Genomic DNA, 24,641 nt, shown 5'->3' on the forward strand with positions numbered 1-24,641 from the left:
GTCAAAAGTTCAGCTGCATCCACTATTTGCATGTGGCCTATATTTGCACAAAGGCAGTAAATCTATGGGCTGATCTCTCAATCTAAATACCGATAACTTTGAAGTAATGTGTTTAAGCTGTTATTAGAAGAATTCTCCGTTCCTAAGTGTACAGGAAGTGCAATATCAGGTACTCAATAGAAGTATTACAATTACTAATGTACAAATCACACTGCTTGAGAGGAAAATCAGAGACTTCATAAAAGGACGTTCTTTGCTCCGTTGTCAAAAACTGATGATCAGCTGATCATGGTTAGCTAGTATACAGCGTAACTGAAGAAAAATGACATCATTCCATAAGAACTTTTACATGCTTGAAAGACTCTCTTCTCACAGTTAAATGCAAAAATAAACAGTATACCATTGTTAACTGTCATGGTCCAATCAATGACGACATAAGAAAAATCCAAGTAAAGTGGAAGCATTCTGGTAACTTCTAGAAGAAGAAATATCAAAAATTCCAAAATCAAATGTTGTTATACTAATAGGGGATTTTAATGCACAAATAGGGAGGGAAAAATCATTTCAAAAAATAGGATATTATCCAGCCCATAAAAGAACAAACAAAAATGGCACAAGACTAATGAGTCTTTGTAGAACATTTCAGTTGAAGGTAATGTCAACCTCCTTCAAAAAATTACAAAAAAGACAAAAACATGGATCTCTCCAAATCCAACACTAGAGAAGTTTCAGTTAGATCACGTGGATATTTCTAAATGCAATTTTAAAGAAATCATGAATGTAAAAATAGCAAGAAACAAGGAATTTGATTCTGATCATTACCTGACTAAGATTAAACAATCTTTTTTCCAATAACAACCAAGAGACAGCAAAAATTCAATTAATACAGGCAGGCTCAACATCACCAAATAGGTAATAAATTTTCAGGAAGAAATTAAAGGAGGGAAATGGGAAGAAATATCTAAAGAAATCAAAAGCGCAGCAAAAAATGTATTTGGAACAACAAAATGAAGAAGAAAGTCAGGTGGAATGAAATCTGTGAAGAAGCAGTTACAGAAAGAACAAAGCAGTGGAAGAAATGGAAATGTTCTGGGAAGCCTGAACACCTTGATTCATTTAGAATGCAAAGGAAAGAAACAGCAAGAATTAAAGACTGCTAAAAGATCTTTTGAGCAATTACAACTTCTTGACATACAAAACAATTTTGTAAAAAATAACTTCCAGAATTTCTATAAGATGTTTAAAAGTCATCTAAAGGGCTACCAAGCTCCAAGCATTTGCTTCACAGATGAAAATGGTAAAGTAGGTCTATGCAACAGCCAGAATTGTGAAATACTAAGAAAGTACTTTGAAAAATTATTGTACTGTGAAGAACCAAACTATAAACTAGAATTTTCAGATCCCCATGAAAATACAGAAGCAGATCCACCACCTACAGCTGAAGAAATGAAAAAAGTAGTAAGTACCCTAAAAAAACAAGCAAGCCAGTGGAGAACACTCAATTACAGCTGAACTTATTAAATGGTCTCAACCAAAACTTATAGCTAACCTTCAGCTCATGTTTGAAGAAATATGGGAAACAAAAGATACCAGAAGACTGGAAAGTGGCTCTCATCCACCCCTTGCACAAGAAAGGTGATAAGCAAAATGTAAATAACTACAGAGGTATATCTTTGTTGCCAGTGGGTTATAAAATATTTTCAACAATACTACTGAACAAGGTAGAAACACCACTTGATAGCCAACTGGGAGAGTATCAGAGTGGATTTAGAAAGGGCAAATCTTGCTCCCAACAAATTTTCAACCTTAAGTCTATAATTCGCCAAAGACTTACAAACTCCAAAGATATAGTTGCAACATCTATAGATTTTAAAAAGCCATTTGATTCAGTTGATAGGGTAACACTAGATGAAGTGATCAGAGAATTTGGCATCAAATCTAAATTAGCACAAACCTTATTCGTGAAACACTCACAGACACCAAATCAAAAGTGAAGTTACAGGGTGAAATATCTAAGGCATTGAACATAAAAACAGGTTAAGACAAGGTGATGGCCTGTCTCCACTCCTCTCTAACTGTGTACTACAGAAAATAGTAGAGAATGGAAACAAAAACTAAAAGAAGAGAAGCAATCACCAATCAAAACTGGGAACTAAAAACAAAGGTATTGAAATTCACTGTTTAGCATTTGCAGATTTTGCCATTCTTTCTGAAAATCTAACAAATGCTGGAATACAAATCAATCTCTTAGAAGAAACAGTCAACAAAGCAGGTTTAAGAATATCTGTAGAAAAAAAAAATATGACAAATATTAAAAATGCTCCAGAATCCATAGCAAAAGATATTGGCCAGATAAAGAGGGTAATCAAATTTAAATATTTGGGAGAAATTATCCAAGAAAATGGCTTAGAAAAATTCACTATAGAAGAAAGAGTATATAACATGGAGGAAGCTTATGGAATAACTAGGAATGTCTACAACAAAAGGTGTCTGTCTGAAAATTTGAAGATACAGCCCTACAACACAGTAGTAAAACCAGAATATCTTTATGCAAGTGAATGTGTAATTTGTAGTTCAGTACTAAACAATCTTCAAGTCCTAGGAAGAAAAATCATTTGAAAAATATTTGGACCAACAAAAACAGCGATTCTCTTCCCAAAGTTACCTAATCTGCATGTGAAAATCATTCCTCTTGCAATAGAAGGAGAAACCGACCTGAGAAAATGTTCATGTTTGTAACAAGACGACTTGCCAGTATCTCCAGCAGGTGAAATTTTAAGTAGACATACATGCAAACACAAAGAACAGTTTTAACTCTCATAATTACGTAATTAACGAGGAGAGACAGGAAGGGGTTAAGGACACGCAGATCACTCAGACTTAGGGGTGTGAGACAGCAATATAAAGGACTAAAGGACAGAGGTCAGAGGCAGCACTGGTCCAGCTTCAATCTGGAGATGATAGGGCTTACCGACAATTTTTGTCTACGTGTGCACGCAGATGTTGCGCGCGTGAGATGGCTGTACTTTGAATCCACCTTCTTAAACCAATTACTGGCAAGTCATTTTGCCTCCAGATAAGCATTCCCTTTGATACTGAAATACGTATCATTGTTCATAAGTGCAAATGTTAACTATTACTGACTAGACGACAACCAAAAAGCTGAATGTCAAGTTCACTGCACACTGTTTTACAGTTTCATTTCCCACATCCTGTTGCTTCCATTCCTTATGCTTAACAAGTTAACAGTTATTTCTTGTATGACTTGCAAACACAGTCTAGTATTTCAAATTACACCAGTACCCTAAAAAAACTAAAATTTAAGACAAACCAATTTCTTATAGGTATTAAAAGAAATACTTCACTCACCTCTACCTATCACAATACCACACTTTGCAGCAGGTATACTGAATGTAGCCTCTTGTTTATCCATTTGTCCTTGCTGCATCCCACCAGGTCTTCGATCCCAGCCACCACCACTGTTGAAATCACCCCCCCCTCGCATGCCCATTCTGTCATAAGGTGGTCCGCCCCCACCACCTGGACCACCTCGGCCCCGCCCGCGACCCATCTCATTGTCACGACGCTGTAATCACACATATTTTGTCAATATGATGCTAAAAGTGGATTTGTAAACTCAAAAGAAAAGCTATGGCTCCTGTTGTGGCAGATATACATACCTAAATTAGCATAACCACAGGCATTACGCCAACATTTTAACTGAACTCTTCACAGAGATTTGGATTATCTTATTGAATTTTGCACTTTAAAAACGATATAGCACATGCTGTTTTAACAGTAAGAAATTGCTCTCTAAGATGAGTATACCGACACTGTCATTGCCAAAATAGGCATATATATATATATAAGCATTTAATGAGCTTCCACGTCTGTTCTTACATTAATGTAGACTAATTAGCACCGCACATTATTCCCTATGTTGATGAGAAACTTCTTACATTACCACTTATTTATAGCAATAAACTAACTTTATTATACTAAGAACCGTTTATTAAAAATTAAAACACACAGAAGAAATAAACTGTTTGTGAGCATTGAATGTTATTCGCATCCTACAAGGAAATTATCCAACTATGCCCTGCCAAGGATTAGATCAACAGCACCTCAAATCTATACCACCCTTTTGTATTTGAAATAAGGCTGCCAAAAAAAGCTCCACAACCACAGCTCACAAGTACTGCAATGCAAAGGAACTACCAACTAGAAAAGCATGAAGGAACCAGTAAAGACATGACTGAGGAAGGATATTGGCTGTTTTCGGTATGAAAAGAGCAATTTTAGTTTGTATCAATCTCTCCAAATGTTTACCTGCATCAAGACAGCTAAGTGTTATATTCTGAATAAACCGTCAATTCATTATTTTTAATGTTAAACCTCTATGTCATACATATTCAAGAACTGCAATCTGAAGGGAAAACTACCAAAACCTAATTTTTATCAGATCCAGCTGCATTGCTACTAATCCAAGGACAGACTTAACATCAGCTACTTTTCATGGACTTTCCCCACTAAGGTAAATAGAGAAGACAAAACAGAAGCAATAACTAAGAACAGTTATGTCGAGAGAGAGAGAGAGAGAGAGAGAGAGAGAGAGAGAGAGAGAGAGAGAGAGAGAGAAACCTCAATTGTCTGAAGCTGTGCTTTTCATTTTCATCACATGCGCAATTTCAAAAATTCGTTCCATCAACAGAAACTACTGCGTTAAGTAGGAATTTGCCTCTGCCCAATATTAATAGCCAATTAAGAATTTCATGAATTAGTGCATTACATTAATTTATGTAGAACATTGTGCTAACTGTAATTCATGGAGCAGAAGTCCTATGTTACTAAGCTGAAATTTACTTTATCATTTCTCTAAAGAACTAGACGCATGTAGCAGCGATTTAGAGCCCTATATGTTGAAACTGTAGATGGATATCTTATGTATTAATTTAGGTTAAGACAATAAGTAAATCCCAAGAAAATGGGGAAGAGAGCAACATGCAGAGCCAAATATGAATATATGTCCCTAAAGGGTGGCATAGGTGCAGTGGTAGCATAGTGGTAAGCCACAGTACTAATATGCAAATCAGCCTATATTGACAGACACGACAGAAGCGGAAGGAAACTTCTCACCATGACACTCTCAATGAGATCCTCTATCCTTCTACGAGCTTGTTCCACCTGGTGAGGTTTGCCTGTTAATAGGCACTTTCTCTCTCCAGGGTTTTCGTCACGGCCCTGATGCTGAAACTGCACACGAGCCCCCGTTTCATTCTGGATCTTCTTGATCATATCTCCCCCCTTCCCAATAACAACACCTACTGCTGCCTTTGGCACTGCAACCTGAAAATAGACATCAACAAACCTTCAATACAGAACTACTTGAATGCTTTAAATTCACTAATCAAAAGAGTTAGTTCAATCCAACCATGCAGATTTCATTATAAATTCCCAAGTATCCAAGTACATGCAGCAGGTGATTTAATGATTCAGGACTATTTATTCTTCGAAATTAAAGAATATTTGTGTCTGGAAACAACGCAAAAATCACTACCAAGCTGCTCAGTCCTCAAGAAGCATTTCATCAGTTGGTTTGGATAGTCAAAGTAAAGAAAACATCCAGGTCTGATGTAATTCAAGTTACAATAATGTACTGATGCAATGTGTTGCACATGCTGGGGAACTTCAATAAGTAAACTTTTGCACACCATTTATTATGTCACAAAATTTAGCACCGACACAAATACAGACGCTTGGGGATAGCATATTGAATTGTGCTTAAACCAACTGATGCATGCTTCCAAGAGACTGTCTTAATGAGTGTCCTTTAAATATCTCCTGAATCTTATCACCCAAAATTACAATACAATTTTAAAGAATAATGGAAAATTAAGAATTAGGAGGCCTCTTCACATTCAAAACCATGTCCAGCAACAAGCACCACTTGTAACCATGTGAACATTATTAAAATGAGGTCTCCAAATAAATGCAGAACAAGGAACAAATTTAGGTCTCCTATGATGCTGGTAACACCAATTTGAAAAGAGGCACATATCCACAGGTTGTGAAAAGGCCTTCTAAGTAAGGACACTAAGGGTTCGACAAAGTGAAGGCAAAACTAACCTCAGCTGTGTCTCCGCCTGCTTCACCACCCCCACCAGCTCCACCATATTCATCGTAGTTGTGGTTGCCCCCCTGACCCCCACGCTGCCCTCCGCCCCCGCGGCTGAATGCCTGCTGACATGTCAATCACTTGCAAGTCACTCAGTGCTTCACAAACAATTTATTTCTTACGACATTTCTCAGTGATTCCAGTAGAAAAACTACTGATATATCAAACACTGTCCGAATCTGCAACTTGACATGCTTACCTGCATCTCTTTCTCAGCAATCAAGTCATACACCAACTGCTTCGCATACTGAAATGAAACCAATTCATGTAACACCGAGTCTTCAAAATTCAGCTGTATTTTGAATCTTATTTTTTAAAGAATTCTAATCATGATTTGAAGTAATAAAATCCAGCAGTGATTAAATTCAAGCACTCCATGCTCTGCAGTATGGAACATCATTCTGATAGTTCTTATACATAAAAATAAAAGCAACAATTTGAAGATAATAATACACATCTCACAGCAGTGAACATCACACCAACTATTTTTAAACAAGTCAACTCTTGCAATGCTCACCTCCACCTTCTGAGGATCTCCACTGATTCGCAGTGGTTTTTCCTGCTCCTGAGCAGGGCCATCTTGGATGACCACCATCTTAGCACCAGATTTTTCTTGTAGCTGCTTGATTGTTTCACCGCCTTTCCCAATAATCAGTCCTACTTTTGGACCAGGTACCATGATCTCCACCTGTACAACATGATAGTCTTCCCCAGTTTCTACTACCCTACCCTCTCTCACTCTCTCAAAATATTTCTACAAGCTTGTTTCTTCAAATGAAAATTTAAATTTTGCTCACAATTAATAGAGTAAGTTTACTTTATATGAATGGTGAAAGTAAGTTTGGCATAAAATTAAAGAGACCTCAAAAATGTTCCTCTTGTTTCAGCAAAGTGCAGAAAGTATGAAATTATAAATCTATGTTTCCTGGTTACAAGTGGTGTTTTGTTTTAAATTTGATTTATCACTTACATGTGCATGGTTTGATGAGCCCATGTTCATATCACCCATACCAGAACCAGTTCCTTCAGTTCTACTGCGTTGTTGGACAATATTCATGATCAGCTCCTTCGCACGACTATAGGAAAGAAAATAGGAAATTACTAGGACACAACAAGTGGGGAACTTAAAATGGATATTTTTAATGTTAATTCTAATTACGACTGGAAGAATACAGCACAATTACGCACCATTGACAAACATTTTGCAAATGACATTACAGCACATCCTGCAATAGTGAACAATTTAAGTGCCATTTAAGCTACAATGAACTTAAGAAATATTTCTGACACCAAGTAAAATGCCCTCCAACTGCCTTCACGATATTTTTAAGTAATGGGAGCCAACTTAGACAAGTTAGTAGCAAATCAAAATCCAATTCTGAAGTGCTAGAGTGTTGGGCTGTTCATTAACAAAAATATTAGGTCAAATTACTAACAATCAACAGCAATTGTTAATTCATCATCAATTTCTTGGCCCAGATGTGAAGTCAGCAATAAATCAATGTCTCTAGTTACGACTTTTCCTTTCTTCACTGCACACTTGCTGAACAACACTGTTTTCATAGACAACATGCTAGCCACAAAAAATACCATTCACAGGCAGCAATTAGGGATGTTTCACTGTTGACATAAGTTGTCATTTGAATCATATGTATAGCAGTAATTCATTTGCAAATGTTTGAAAACACTGACATGTCCATAAAAGTTATGCTAATAACTTTGAAACTGATGCACTGAATGTAACTTCACTGAACAATAAAGGCCATGCCTAGTGATTGTGTGAACTAACTGTAACAATGCAGCCTCCTTACGCACTAGAATATTTTGTTGCAAACTGATCTATATCACCAATTTCATTGTTATAATGGCACTGTTTCCCTAGCAATTTAGAAATATGTACTTCCACTAATACAACTGTTTACTTCACTGGATATGCACTGCATGATTCTTACGTCAGCCCTACACATCATACTTCAGCTGCTAGTCTTACACAGACACACACACAGAGAGAGAGAGAGAGAGAGAGAGAGAGAGAGAGAGAGAGAGAGAGAGAGAGGGAGAAAGGGAGAGAGGGAGAAAGGGAGAGAGGGAGAAAGGGAGAGAGGGAGAAAGGGAGAGAGGGAGAAAGGGAGAGAGGGAGAAAGGGAGAGAGGGAGAAAGGGAGAGAGGGAGAAAGGGAGAGAGGGAGAAAGGGAGAGAGGGAGAAAGGGAGAGAGGGAGAAAGGGAGAGAGGGAGAAAGGGAGAGAGGGAGAAAGGGAGAGAGGGAGAAAGGGAGAGAGGGAGAAAGGGAGAGAGGGAGAAAGGGAGAGAGGGAGAAAGGGAGAGAGGGAGAAAGGGAGAGAGGGAGAAAGGGAGAGAGGGAGAAAGGGAGAGAGGGAGAAAGGGAGAGAGGGAGAAAGGGAGAGAGGGAGAAAGGGAGAGAGGGAGAAAGGGAGAGAGGGAGAAAGGGAGAGAGGGAGAAAGGGAGAGAGGGAGAAAGGGAGAGAGGGAGAAAGGGAGAGAGGGAGAAAGGGAGAGAGGGAGAAAGGGAGAGAGGGAGAAAGGGAGAGAGGGAGAAAGGGAGAGAGGGAGAAAGGGAGAGAGGGAGAGAGGGAGGGAACACTAAATGTCTTGCTCCTTTGTGTAACACTTTACACTTCCTTTTTACCATTAATGATGAGTACTATAAGAAAAGTATAGTGTACAGTAGCAAGTAACTTTTGCAACCACATTCTGAAATGTTAAAGAACAAAAACTTGCTGAAGCTCACTTCTGCAAGTTCTTTTGCCAAATTAATTTCAGGAACTCACTGCACATACTTGCAGAAGTGTATCTGCTGAAGTTATCGTTGGCAAGAAAAATTATTATGAAGAACATAATTAGGAAAAATTGAAATGTTTGGGTGAAAATGCATACAGAGGCATACCTATTTCAGCTTCAATAACTAAATGAAATAAAATCCGTGGACTTCACACCGATTAGAAATTTTCTGAGGATGTCATGTCCAGTTTTGGACATTTCTATTATACCATCAAGTATTCGAAAACTGGAGCCAAACGTGAGGCATGCTATATAACCAATATATTACTAAACATTCTATTTTCGCAAACAGTATTTATTACTTTCATTACGATTGTAATACACTGATATTTCTGCCAACCTTAAAAATTCAGCTCAAATTTAGAGATGTCTGTACTGCCATTCTACTTTCCCTTCTGGTAAAACAAATGGTAAATTCATTTTAGCTTCGATAGCTGCATTGGCCAACTAGAAATGTTTAAGGGTTGCATCAATGCATTTATCTCAGCACTGCTTTTGCCCCATTCTTTTCGACACATTTTCGTAACAGTACTGAATACACAAAACTACTGCAAGTTTGAGAAGAATTTCCAGCATCTTGCAACTACTTGCAGCAAGGTGAGATACTCTTTTCCACTAACTTGCAGAAGCTACTTCTGCAGTGGCACAATAATTTGGTTTGTGCTATGACCAATGTGATGAAGTTTAAAGAGAGAGGGGAAAAAAAAAAACTCACTGCTCAAATAGTCGAGTTTAATAAACAAAAAGTTTATAACAATTATATCTGACCAATCAACCTCAACAATACACTTACAAATACTTTAAAAATACATCTCATTGTAGCACTTCAATAAAAATATGTTGGGACAAAAAGTGGGACAAGCCTCAAAACTGAAGAAAATAGGCCCTGAACAATGTACCTGAACGAACAATTCTTTAAAAAGACTAGTGTGTGATGAATCGGGCTACAGGTGTAATGAACAATTGGTTCACACCTGAGAAATTTCATCTCTTATTATTTGCCCAATAGAAAACTGATAAGCACATACTATGCTTCCAGTCAAGCAAAGGGCACCAAAATAGTTCTGAAGTACTTACTTAATGGCCTCCCGTGTTCCTGTGAGAGTGCATGTTCTGTCTGGCATACCAGCACTATCAGGAGCCATTTGTATCTTACAACCCGATTCATTCTGTAATCTGCTGATCTGCTCACCACCTCTTCCAATAACTGTAAATTAATAGTACAAGTTATATTAGATTACCAAGTTATTATAGTTATAGAACTGAAAGCAAACTACGAAAATTTTTTCTTGAATCCAAGTCTACTTTAAATCCCACAATCATCACAACCAATGACATCAGAGAACTGGCGTTTCTTATAGATAAGACTGGATAGATTAGACATAAGAACTATTCTGCTGATTTAAAGAAATATCTGAATGGAAAAATGTATTGAGAACAATTACTACCTATTTTCAGTATCAACAACCTTCAGAATTCTTTCTTAACAGTAACTTCTGATCAAATTTCTTTTCTTTCTCCCTCAATACTTTCTAGCAATATTCAAAACATAAAAAACCGAAAGAAAAAGAGAGGCACTAAAGATTGCCATGGAAGTGAGGGATCTTTAATTAACAAAGAAGTTCATGAATTTATAATCCCCTACAAGAGCTTCTAAATGCATTAATGTTTCTGAACACTTCTTGTTAATGGTTTGTAATACAAATATTCACAAACAATGACAATCCACAAACTAAAGAATGCTACAGAATCAAAATGTGATGTTAATAATGCAAAACTTCAATTAAATGTATGTTTCATGATGGTGTACTGTTATATCATCGAACTTTTTGATCAAAAAACAAAATGAAAGTTTTTGCAGTAAAATGTTAACAGAAGATTACACTACAACGTATTATATAACAGCATACTAAAATTGGATGAAGATAATCACCACAGTATTGATATTGTTAGTTAAAACCCCTACTAAAACACACTGGCTTTCAGACCACACAGCTGTAAAACTAGTTCCTTTACCTCATCCTGAATGCCAATCTCCAATCAATTGGAGAAAAGATACGAAGGCCCTCCAAACAAGGAGTCATTCAAAAGCAACACTGTCCGCATAAGCTGGCAGTGAATCTTTAACCGTGTAATTTAATGCACCTTTACAGACTGCATGACTGGAGCGACTTCAGCCAATCACTTCCAACCTGTTGCGAATCAGTTCCCAGCGATTCGGTGCCCTTGTTACCACGAGATTTGAGTTGTGTCATGTCTCTAATAAAGCTGTGTGCCAGTTTAATTTGAAGCGGTTCAAATATGTGTGAATTTCTAAGGGAGTAAACTGCTGATGTCATCAGTCCCTAGACTTACACACTACTTTAACTTATGCCAAGGACTGACCAACCGACCCCCCCCCCCACACACACACACACACACACACACACACACACACACACACACACACACACACAAGCGCGCGCGCATGCGTGAGGGAGGGAGCACTCTAACTTCGGGCGGGTGGGGCCGCACAATTCGTGACATGGCGCCTCAAACTTGCAGCATTTCAAGATGAACGAGCAGGCTGTGAACATTAGGTGTGTACAGAAGTCTAAAACCATCCCATTTTATGCAATTACAAACTCCTATGCTACTGTAGGAGTCATCTGACAGACAAAGCAGGGTGTGAAATGGAAAAAGGAATTTATAATATTAAATATGTAGTGTACCAAACATTCACTATTTAAAGTAAAATTACCCATACGTCACTGGAAGCAAATGTGCAAAAGAATTATAAATCATACCGATAGTGTTCTCTTATGTGACTAAATACCCTTCATCATTCTGCAAAATTACACTGTCAAGCAGAAACTAACAGTGCAAAGACAAATCACCGACAAATGTAAATACGATGGTGTTCACATTAACCGACTTGATAAGCACAAACCACCAGCACATTTCCATGTATATAAATCTCTCAATATTTGGGCTATAAAACCACCATTATGTCACGGCACAAGAAATCAACTGCACCAAATCACAGTAGCACTGTTTAGTTGTTCTATAAAGAGCTAGAAATTTCTAATCTGTTACATCTCCTTGGCTGCTACATATAGCCTGAAGTTTACATTTCTTTGGATGAACCAATGAATCCAGAATGTTGATCATTTCCTTATTAGTTTGCAACAAGGGACAACATCTTCCTCCGAGCCTGAATCTATCCTCTACATGACGAGTGTAAAAGGAACATGCTTGGGTGCAACAAGCCAATACGCCGCTGCCCCGTGTGCAGAGCAGTGTTGCCAGCTGGTCAGCAACCCATTGCCAATGCAGACCAACTGCCCATTGAGCTGCTTTTCAATTGCTCCACCCTGCACACAGCCTTTTTCTGCTTACCCAAAACCATCTCCCCTTCTACAGAAAATAGTGTTTGTCTTTTGTCTTTAACATTACGGTTTGAGGGAGATTAGGAAGCAATCCTTACAGTTCATTTTTATAGCTCAGCATTCATTACCTTTATTAAGTGAACAATTAACACTGTAATAAAAATTGTGTCATTCAAACCGAAATTGGTTCTACGGTATATCACATTACGGAAAAACTGGAAATAACCATTTCATATTCTCAAATTACAGTAACTTTAGATTCATAACGAACTCAGCAAATAAGTTTGCCATTTATCATGTATCTATCTTTAAAAATTTAATATCCACATCCATTTCATGTAATTTAACTATTAGGAAAGTTCTGTTCTGTCAAAAAAAACTATCAAGTGTCCTACAGATTTTACAAAATAAATAAGTAGCAACTGCTTAACACTGTACTTACTCAGGCCAACCATTTTGTCAGGCACTCTGATGTCTTCATTTTGAACAGCTCCTAGGCCTGGGACACCAACGCCCCCCAGGCCTGGGAGTCCAGCTGCTGCAGCCGCCGCCACCCTGGCTGCCACGGCAGCCGCCTGAACAGCTGCCGCTGCGTTGTTCACTGGTTGTGAAGTAGTCTGCTGTGCCCGAAGTGCCGCTATCTGCGGATCACTAGTTGTGGCCGCTTTCTTGGCCTCGGGCTCCCCTGCAATTGTTTTCCCCATTCAACTTGTTCCACAGAGTCACACAACAGAATTAAGTGTCTCTCTCTCTCTCTCTCTCTCTCTCTCTCTCTCTCTCTCTCTCTCACACACACACACACACACACACACACACACACACACACACACACAGTGTACAGCTTTCCTTTCCTGCTGTACCATTTAATCACCCAAGCACCAAACACACTGCAAATTTAGTTCTGCTAACACACTTCCGCTGATGAAAATGTAAAAGTATATGTACTATGCAGAGGTGATTAGATAAATTAATAGGAAAGAGTTTCCATTCAACAAAACTTGCTATAGTGGAACAATACACATATATTACACATGAATGAAACTGTATGTTTCAGTCTTAATTTATAGTTGACAAGTTTGATATTACACTCTTGGAAAGTCTTACCTGTCCCCTCTTCCAAAGGCCGTTTTTGACCAGTGCTCTCACTTGAGCCACCAGGATTGATCTTGGCTGCAATCTGTAAACAGAGATTTATTTTACAGATAAATTAACATACCATTGCTATTTACAACACCACCCTACATGCTCTAGTTTGAGAGCTTACAACAAGATAAAACAATATCTAAATATCCTGCCAAGCCCGCTTGATTACAGGAGGCACGCACATCCCCATGCATGCGCGCGCTCACACACACACACACACACACACACACACACACACACACACACACAGCAGGTCACTTCACAAATGCAGTTGATGTGTAACACGGAGCACTGGTGGAAGCAGCCATCACAAGGGATGATGAAAATGGAAGATGCTCTGTCGATAGCTGATTTTTGGTGATCAATGACTGAACTACGGCAGACAGATTTTGTAGATCTGAATTTAAACTCTTGTTCCAAACTAACCACAGCCTCATGATGTGCAATTTATCCAAGAAAATGGCAATCAACAATCTGCAGCAGAATTAAAATCATGCTCACTTTGTTCACGGAATTTAAAGCTAACCCTACGAACAATTTCAAGACAAAAACTTGAATGTCTGACTATGAACACAATATGTTTGTTTGCATAGCCATCGTCTGCAGCAGAATTTCAGTTTTAGCAATAAATACTAACTAATTTCCCGCTGTCACTGGTTACACGAAACTGTTCTCACATTGGCTACATGGAATTCCACATCACCAATCAATAAGCAGTTCATGTGGTCACTTGATTGTTGTTTATAGGCAACACAAGTAGATTCCAAACAAAAAAGACCGACAAAATGAAAAAGAAGAGCAACTAAAAAACCAGTACTATGATGGAAATGATGCAGCACAGTATTTGACAAGATTTGAACCTTTGACCTTCTACTCAATGTTTATACTTTAAGCACTACACTACACCATTATACAGAAAAAGGCTCCGTATTTATGACTAGTGTCCCAGTCACAATTGACAGCCTTAAAAAAGTTGCTTCAGGCAATGTCACGCGAAGCTTATCAACATAAGCCGATCACTGATTTTATTAACTGCATAAATGAAGCTGACTCAATTCTTGACCAGAAGGATACAATAGTGTGATTAGTGCTGTGTAATTTTTGATGCGCTTATGTATGTATTTATGGATTGTAATATGCGCGAGTCTGGCACATGCAAGTGCCCTCTCTCGGCGAAACAATCTACCTAGTGCCTTCACACTCGTGTCTCAACAGTTCATAGGCGAAGTAACATTGTTAAACTGTTCGCTTTGATCCTGTGCCCATTACACATGTTGTACAAATGGAGATGATATTTTAATTACTGACGACGCCTTTTGGCATAATTGTTTCATTATTCTCCAGTGCATGATGTAATTTTAGTAAGTACTAAAGATTGTGTGCCTGTATTACTTTAGCAATTTCACCGTTATTTAAGCTTCTGTTTCTCACTTTCGTTGATATGGCTTTTCTAATGAATGTGTCTTTCTATTCAGGAAGTTTACTTCTGATGAAGGTATATTTATATGTACCGAAACCTTGGTCAAGAATTTTAATAAAAAAATTCTATCCTGCAACTGTTTTTGGCTGCCATCCTTTATTGTGAAAAATTTTGAACTACGACAGCTATCAAAGAACCATACATTAAACACCACTAACCCTTAAGTTCACAGACTACACACAGGTTGTATCAATATGAATAAATTACGTAAGGTCAAGTGCTGACTGTCATGACACACACAGGAAGAATGTCAATGATGTTCTGGAATGTACTGACAAGGATGTGGATCCATGGTGCATGCAGCATGATTGAGTTGGTTCAACAGATTCTTGACTGGGTTTCAATCCGGGGAGCATGGTAAACTCATCCTGGTGCTATTTGAACAACACACGTACAATTCAAACAGTGAGCTATGGTGCACTGTCCTGCTGGCAGATGCCATCATGCCAAAGGAAAACAAACTGCCTGTTTGGGTGGTCATGGGTCCCAAGGATAGATGCGCACTTATGTTGATCCACTGCATGGTGAGATCACGCACAGAATGCCACGAAAACATTCCCCAGACCATAAAATTGCCACCCCCAAGTCTGGCCCCTTCCGACGATTGTTGCAAGGCATTTACTTTTAGGCATTTCACGCTGTACATGCCAACAGCAATCTGTCCATTGATCAAACTTGATTCACCTAAAAAGGCCAACTGCAGAATTGCTGTGCCAATTCCAGCCTTGTCACCAATGAACATCAGTCAGCAGGGGTGCATGAAACTAGCACCTGCTCTGGAGACCCACACATGCAATGTTCGCTGAATGGTCACTGAGGAGACTGTTGGTAGCCCCTCACTTCACCTGGGCACTCAGTTACTCAAGAATTTAACAACCACTTGCAAATACAGATTGCCATGTTTTTCACCTGTCATCTAAGGCCCATAGTGCACCACACTTGCCTCAGCACAAGTTTTGGATAGCTCCATTTTGCCGGGCACAGTATACTTTGCCCAAAATGGCATGCGAACAGTTTACAAACTTTGCCATTTCAGATATGCTTCCACCTCTGGTGTGAAAGCCAATGTTCATGCCCTTTAGAATGTCAGACAGATCACTCCATTTCCACATTACGACAATTGCATTTTTTCCCCACATCCCCTCATTCTTATACCCTCCACAGCTTGTGCTGACACCTGCAGTCTTGTTAGTGGTTATTGCACACCGATTTCTAACAAAGATGGTCATCACATTATTGTGACAGGACAGTGTAGTCAATATGTATGACTCTACTGGAAACTTACAGGAAGTGAATGATTTGTGAATAGCAAATTGCTGAAAATGCAAGGAAGGCCACAGAAATACAGCTACATTAAATTCAGATAATTCAGATACAAGGCAATGAATGCCTAAAAAACTTGTGTGTGACAACATTAGTAACAACAAACATGGTTTACATTATTTGGTGTAAATAGTGTGAATTACTAACATGACACCTAACTTGCTAATTGTTACCATTGTGGAAACAGATCAGTATAAAAGAAATCCTCGCACAATGACAAATTTATGTTTACATAATACCCTTCCTTCAAATGAACTTTCCATTACATCTAACACCATTTAGTTTAACAATTTCATACGCTCAAACTGACCAAACACAGCTTAGTGATACTTACTCAAAAGTAAATTCTTCCAACATCCATATAAAAACTACGAGACAGCAAGAATCAATACTTTTAATGACGGCTACAAAATGAGAAAAAGTTTTGTTATCAGGCTAAATGCAATGCTGACCTACTCCACTACGAATGGAGTAAGACATGTAAACTGGCAACTGAACATTTCATACAAACTGGAAAGTATTTGCCGCAACTCAATGAAATGTCAATTTGCTGAACATTGGAACTAGAAATGGCAATCACATGGCAGGCTAACCACATGTACACTGTTTCCAAAATATTGATACTGGAAAACATTAGTCCACATGTATACAATTCGCATAGCAGTGTCACTTGAAAACTTGGTTGTAGCAGAAGACTGGTATTTAAACCCTCACTGGAGAAACATTCAACTTAACAGTTCACACAACATCAAGTTACAATGGCTATACTGGAATAGTGATGTTGCAACTGCAGCCTCTATACACATAGCAGACAATACAGTTTTTTGTCCCATTTATACTCCTGCTCATAACCTAACGATAATGCTGACACATAGTGAAACAACGCTCTGGTAGGCAGTTTGCGGGTTCAAATCACTTCGCGGTATGACCATGTGGTGCATTTGACCTGCGGTCGTCATATGCTGGCAGCAGTCCACATGCGAAGAGGTGTGCTAGTGCATGTCAGAGTACAGTGAAGCAAGCAAGTCTGGATGTCCAGTGTACAACACCACAAGAAGACCGATATCTCACCATCAATGCCCACAGACAGCCACGGAGTACAGCAGGTAGCCTTGGACCTTAACGCAGCCACTGGAACAGTTGTCTCCAGACACACAGTCTCCAGACGACTGAACAGACATGGTTTATTCGCCCAGAAATCTGCAATATGCATTCCACTGACCCCTGGTCACAGGAGAGCCCCTAAAGCCTGGTGTCAAGAATACAGTACACGGTCATTGGAACAGTGGTCCCAGTTATGTTCACGGACGAGTCCAGGTATAGTCTGAACAGTGATTCTTGCCAGGTTTTCATCTAACGTGAACCAGAAACTAAATACCCACCCCTTAATGTCCTTGAAATGGACATTTATGGAGGTTGTCGTTTGATAGTGTGGGGTGGGATTATTATTGGTGCACATACACCCCTGCATGTCTGACACAGGAACTGTAACAGGTCAGGTGTATCAGGACGTCATTTTGCACCAGTATGTCCACCTTTTCAGGGGTGCAGTGGGTCCCACCTTCCTCCCGATGGATGACAACACATGGCCCCACTGAGCTGCCATTGTGGAGGAGTACCTTGAAACAGAAGATATCAGGCAAATGGAGTGGCCTGCCTGTTCTCCAGACCTAAACCCCATTGAGCATGTCTGGGATGCTCACGGTCTACATATCGCTGCACGTCTTCAAATCCCCAGGACACTTCAGGAGCTCAGACAGGCACTGGTGCAAGAATGGGAGGCTATAACCCAGCAGCTGCTCGACCACCTGATCCAGAGTATGCCAACCCGTTGTGCGGCCTGCATACATGTGCATGGTGTTCATATCCCATATTGATGTCTGAGTACATGCGCAGGAAACAGTGGCATTTTTTGTTTTGTGACTGTTTTCTCAACTTATCACCAATACCATGGACTTACAGACCTGTCGTGTGTGTTCCCTATGTGCCTATGCTATTGACGCCAGTTTTTTTTAGTGCCACATTGTGTGGCGCCACATTCTGCGATTATCCTTAATTTATGAGTACCACAATGACAGCAAATGAACAACTGCATAACAATGCAGAAATATTCATAATACAGCACACGGTTTCGATAACTGCATAAAGAAACAGAAAATATACATTTAACGATGACCGATACCTTGAAAAAATATACAGTACATAGTTTACAAAATAAATAATAACCGAGATGCTAATATCTCACTACATTTTATAATGGCATCGATGGAATAAATAACCGATATTCATAGATTTCCGTTCACCATTTTATGGTGACAATAGTGCAATTCTATCCAGCTCCTCATCGTCACTGTAGTCGGAATCAGCACCAAAACCGTATTCATGGTCATTAAAAACAAAAATTTACTTAATGTTTTTGGCCGCAATTTTGTGCAAAAATATGGTTCAAGGTGTAACAATATGTGCAATTTCTAACAGGACTTTGCATTTGTTTAATGTTTTGTTACAGAAGCCAGTACTTTACAGAACAATTTTCAGTTACAGAACAATTTTCAGTAACTTTTCACCCCTGAAAAGTTCACTTTCTTTTAATGATACTAGTTAACTTTGCTACTGTAGGATACTCTCATGTTGTAGTAAGCATAAATATGCCTGCAAACTGCATCAGCCTTGCAAGAATCCGTGCCTGTGACAGGGCGAGGCTGCCTTTCCTACTTTCCAGGGCTCGCTAAAAATATATTATCTGATCAGGACGGCTCTGAATCATTACAGCTCACATCTACATATTTTTTACTTTTACAATAACATTCCCTTGCTTACTACTGTTTTTGCACTAATTCCAAGATCTTTTGATGTTTGTTCCACAACTTTGTCAGCAGGAACTGATAGCTGTCCATGAATACTTGCATATTCTTCCTCCTGCTTTTACAGCTCACAAGTTCTCCGTAGCAACTTCGGTGCTGCGCTGTATAGCAGCACACCTTGACGCAAAGGATTGTCACTGGGCCAACTAATTTTTTTCAGTGTAATTTTCTAAAACACAGTGAAACATAGCACAGTACAACGCAAGAACACGGTAGAAACCATACACAATGCACATAGTTTATATTCACAGCAAAGGAGGCCGGCAAACATGCGAGCTTTGACATCACGACCGCCAGAGATAACCACACTGTGCTTGGTTCATGACCCCTCCCCCCATCCAACACCTCGTGCTTCTTGTACTTCACTTATTAACCTGTTACGCTACCAACTTTAAACACATATGTCAAGTGTAACATTTTAATGGCCTGGGCACAGCATTGCCCCTGCAATCTGTACATGAAAAGGTGCCATGACAAAAATTAATTTGGAATAGCTGCTTCTTGCATCTCCAATCATGTAAAGCAACTTCATTGTTGCTGTAGCTTTACAGATGCCTTGTTTTCAGTCACATACCTCTGGTACCACCAACAGCATTGTGTGCTTTGCAGTTTAAAGAAAGCAACAATGCTGTTCACTGTAACGGCACTTCTATCAATGTATAGCATATAGGTTAAAAAATGTAATATTTTTTTCTTCGCCCCATGTTTGACAATTATAAATAAAGCACAACGTAAATTCAGAACTGTATTACATAATGAACAAATCTCCGCCAAGTATTTTGATGCATGTTTGTTAATCTTCTATGGATTCCTATACCATGCACCCAATTATAATGGCTTCTTTGGGAGTAAGAATCACCTACCATCACTGTACTTGTGGAAGTTAAATTGCTCCAGTTCTAGAGTTAAGCAATGAAATTTTGTATATACTTGAATCAATATTTGAATAATTATTTCTGTAAATATATTTTGGGGGTAATATATCCCAACCATCCCACAGCATGATGGCGAGGGTGGGACGACATGATATGAAAAAATATTTGATAATTGAAGATATCAATGCCAAATTATACTTCCAGGGTCACTAAACATTTTACTGCCAATTGCCTGGCCACAGTGGTTAACACCAGCTCCCTTCAGATCAGGTAAGTGCTGTCAGGCTTGGCTGGCACTTGGATGGGTGACAGACTGGATGTGGTGGGCAGCAAGCAGGGTGCACTTCGTCCTTGTGAGGCCAACTGAGGAGCTACTTCAGTGAAAAGTGGTGGCTCCAGTCACAAGAAATGAAAACAGGGGCGTGGTAGACTAACCACATGCCCCTGCATACCCGCATCCAGTGACAGATGTATCAGCCGAGTGTGACACTGCAGTCGGTCAGCACTGGTGAGACTACAGAGGCTTGTTCAGATGGGAAAAGGAATGGAGACTGGGTTTGATGTCCCATCGACAGCTTGGTCACTAGAGACGGAGCACAGGCTTGAATTGTGTTAAGGGTGGGGAAGTAAACTGGCTGTGCACTTTCAAAGGAACCATTCTGTTTGCCTGGAACTATTTAGAGAAATTGCAGAGAACTAACTGTTGTCCTCCCAAATGCGAGTAGTGTGCTGAAACAGACACCCCTAACGCTGAGGGTCTGCAGTGAAAAGACATGACTGAAGTATAACTGGAACACCTGGAGCAATTAAAAAAAATAGTGTACATGTGACACTCATTATTTGCATACAAATACTGTGGGAGCCCTATTACTGCTGGGTATGAGATGAGAAGTAGTAACACATATAAACATCCAAAAACAATCTCATTGTTTCTTTCCTGTGCTCAGTTAGCTGAATACTTTAAAGAGTATTAAGCACAATCTGCCTCCCTAACGATGTTCAATGTGTCAACCACACATTTTCAGGTCAAAGACCATGGGTATACAGGCAAAGCCATCAAAAAGCTTGTCACCACGTAATTTGTATGTAAGGCATAGCATAAATACAGACATACATGGCACAGTCAAACATATTCTAAAAATCAAATTACTTGGAACCTAGGATGTTAACACCTTTAAACATTAAAATTTGAAAATATCAGGTCACATTTTGAAACTATGGGTTTCCATCACATATGGTAACAACTACACAATGTGCAATGCACACAAATCATCACATTAAACAAAATGCCCCCTTCCACGGTAACAAGATACCTGACTACACTGCATACCACCACCACAAACTTCTTAAAAAAAAAGTGCCAACAGCATCATCCGTGGTCAAGCCATTATGGCAGTATCGCAAACTTCACTAAGCCTTTCAATTCCCCTCAAATAATTTGCACCCTGTCATATGCTTACCACAGTTTGAAAGTCATTCACTTCAAATGCAAAATTATTAAAATCAGTTGGTAGAGTGTAATATTGCAAACCCCCCAAATCTTGGTTGTGTTGGCAGACTAATTTGAACAGCAGCCCAAGGTCTAGGTCAGATTGGAAGGTGGCAAACTGCGAGTTGGCGAAGCCAACAAATGTAAATACCAAATAAAGGTTCTAATGAAGTTACCTGTAACGCAGCATAAACTCCAGGTTTGCAGCACACTTAAATGCACTTTGTCAATTCAGAAAAATTCTTTACCCTTTGGCTCCTGCAAACATGCTTGCTACAGTAGCAGCTGAGAACTGTGACAATCACCTAATAGGCTATTTCAGACAGCATAGGAGCCTGTGTATATTTTTCTACCCAGGCTGTTGTTATCCAAGAGCCCTCCCTCATCTTTTGCACTAGAGTGCTTTCCACAAAGTCTCTTCACAGATATGCCACCACTGAGGCAAACAATTTCTGAGTTCAAAGCTAAGCTGCAAATTCACAATTGTTACAAATGCACAGATGTAAAGATGGCTTTTCCTTCAGTAAATTAAACAAGATTTGGTGTTCCATTCTAAAAGTTATATCAGTTTTTGAGTCTTCATATTCACAAGAATTATTAATTACACTTGTTGAAACTTGAGACAGGAGTGCTACACCACATCTGCTGATGCAGGCAATTTAGGATTGCAACTTTCAGAACCTATGGATGAGTTACCACTCATGTCAACATCAAATAATACATACAGACTGTCACACTCGTTCATATATCCATGATCTCTTCATGTGTAACCATGATGCCTAATTTTCTTTATAGGAAATGAAAAACAGACAAATCCTGAGTAACAAACAGATGTAAATCAAAACTTAATGACGCAACACACGATCACAACAATAAACCGACCAAAACACAACTAGTGGTCAGAACTATTGAGATATGGTGCAGGCACTGTGAGCTTGAACTCATCACAGCACTGAAGTACCCGAGTGGTGAAGTTCAAGGATCAGCAAGGACACCCAAGTTAACTCAGCATTAGCACTGAAGGGAAACAAGAGCAGACACTACCTCAAACAGCATCTGTAGAGTGGCGGAGCATGAAAATTTCACTATCTACAGCAGTCAAAGATTTCACAACTACACTACCATCCTCAATATTATATACTGTTGAACAGTTTCTTAAGAGACAATGCTTACTGACGATTTCTGTCGGTCAGGATCAACCTGTGTGTTGATAACTTTCAAACCATTCATTTCCATGCAAACCTTTAACCAATGCAAACTAGTTTGTTACATTGTGTAAATAGTAGTCAATACTATAAGTAAACTGCAAAAAGACGCTCTGCAGAGAGGAAAATGTCTACATTCAGTTATCCACGTCTTAACTAACACCAGAACACTTCTACACTTCAGAGCATACACGAAACAACTGCTTAAACAGCCACCTACAACTGAGCATCCAAATAAGAAACTAAGAAAATTAGACATCTTACAACAAAAATATACAAAATATAACAAATGTGAAAGCACATCCGCTCTCCAGGACCATAATAAAAGTAGGTTGAAAACTAAACACTTATAAACATCAAAACAAAACAACTGGATATCTGACATGTTTACATCTAAAAATGATGCAGCCTGGTTAATCTCTTAATAAATTATTAAGCTAATCAGTCTCCTAACTAAAGAAACGACTTTAGGGACTGGAATCATTTAATTCAACAGTAACATTTGGAGATAGCATGCAGATTTCAATCTGTCATTCAGCACATATAATGAGAAGTGCAATACCATAGCTCATTGTTACACATTCAAATACACGAAGATTACCATGCTTAGTTACACACGCTCAAATGTGAAAACAACTAATACAAATCACCAGGAACACACAAATGACTATGTAGTCTATGAAAACTTCACATTACTTTCAGGTAAATTTTAGTAAGCTGATTGGGTGCAGACTTGCAACGCCCCCTATCAGCCATTCCCTGTAGTATTAGTTATTTGTAACAATTAGAAACTACGCGTCAACACCAACCTAAGCAAGTAATATACCTGAAGCGCATTTTCCATTGTGAGCCGGAATTTAGTGCAAGTCCTCCACAAGTCAAAGGTACAGCTTACATTTATCTTCAGTGTAACGGAAGTACATGAATATCCGAACAAGTCTTAAAAATGCTATTTATCACAGTGAAATTTGTCAGTGTACATTAACACACTATTCAGCGTCGTGTACTGCAGGGCCATGGCTCTGCTGTATTCGCGCCGCGGTAAGGACTACGCAAAAAATATCGATTTTGCTCGAGTAGACCTGAAAGATGGCCGGTGACGGCCGAAATACATAGAAGTGATACACTTGCAAACTGTGAACCCTACTTACAATCCGAACCACTACTCCTTACATCACATTCGACAAATTACACTCATCCTTAAGGTGGCTGTCCTCCATTACAAATTCCAAGGCCGGCCATTCCAGCTGAAGCGACACGAATAAGTATTAATATAATTATTACTGCACGCCACTCCTAGACGATTATGGCAAAAGACGATTTAAAACACAGAAAAACATAATAATTACGATAACACTCAAGCAAACAATGCAACACAAAAGCATGGCGCTCAGCCACACTTGGTACCCATTTTAAACGACAAGATCGAACGAAAAACATAGTTATTATAATTCATTTACTGCTTATTTTTATATTGAATTCGTACCTGTCTCGCACGTTGAAGGGCGGCAGCAAAAGCTGAACTTTGACTGAAATTTGATGGCGGCGCAACCGCTGAATAATCACTCATGTTGAACCATGAAGCAGAATAGGGAAAATGGCGCCTTCCTCAATGACCGATCTAGGCTGTTTGCCGCCAGGGGCGCTAACATGACGCCAACATCACCTCACGTGATCAGCCGCCATTCCAGTTGCCGCCCATTTCAAATTCCGACATGATGCGATGCATTTCATGCTGATGGACTCACGTAGCGAGAACTAATTAGTTGTGTTATCATTCTGTGTAATACCGTGTAAGACTTTTTCCGCTTGTGAGTCACAATTATCGAAATGCTTAACGGTATTTCCATGCTTTATTGGCACTGCGAAGTTGTGGAGATTACTCTAACAGTGGCATAAACACTCCAGTACGGTGACAA

General features: G+C 39.2%; 1 protein-coding gene across 6 annotated transcripts in view; it reads right to left on the reverse strand.

Annotated features, from left to right (window-relative positions):
• The window catches only part of LOC126416070 (far upstream element-binding protein 1), a 76,895-nt gene extending 52,530 nt beyond the window's left edge, over window positions 1–24,365 (reverse strand). For 4 of the 6 annotated variants that reach the window (XM_050083550.1, XM_050083549.1, XM_050083548.1 and 1 more), the window contains exons 1-10: window positions 24,209–24,365; window positions 13,448–13,520; window positions 12,786–13,028; window positions 10,053–10,182; window positions 7,146–7,251; window positions 6,693–6,863; window positions 6,375–6,422; window positions 6,127–6,240; window positions 5,137–5,346; window positions 3,370–3,586 (exon numbers count right to left, since the gene is read on the reverse strand). In XM_050083550.1, the coding sequence (XP_049939507.1) occupies window positions 3,370–3,586; window positions 5,137–5,346; window positions 6,127–6,240; window positions 6,375–6,422; window positions 6,693–6,863; window positions 7,146–7,251; window positions 10,053–10,182; window positions 12,786–13,028; window positions 13,448–13,520; window positions 24,209–24,292 (1,396 nt within the window). In that variant the 5' untranslated portion in view covers window positions 24,293–24,365. The remainder of the gene's footprint in view (window positions 1–3,369; window positions 3,587–5,136; window positions 5,347–6,126; window positions 6,241–6,374; window positions 6,423–6,692; window positions 6,864–7,145; window positions 7,252–10,052; window positions 10,183–12,785; window positions 13,029–13,447; window positions 13,521–24,208) is intronic. The other 2 variants (XM_050083551.1, XM_050083552.1) reach the window with 2 other exon arrangements.
• Window positions 24,366–24,641: the final 276 nt, after the last annotated feature.

Source organism: Schistocerca serialis, chromosome 8 (genome assembly GCF_023864345.2).
Source record: "Schistocerca serialis cubense isolate TAMUIC-IGC-003099 chromosome 8, iqSchSeri2.2, whole genome shotgun sequence".
NCBI lineage: Eukaryota > Metazoa > Arthropoda > Insecta > Orthoptera > Acrididae > Schistocerca > Schistocerca serialis.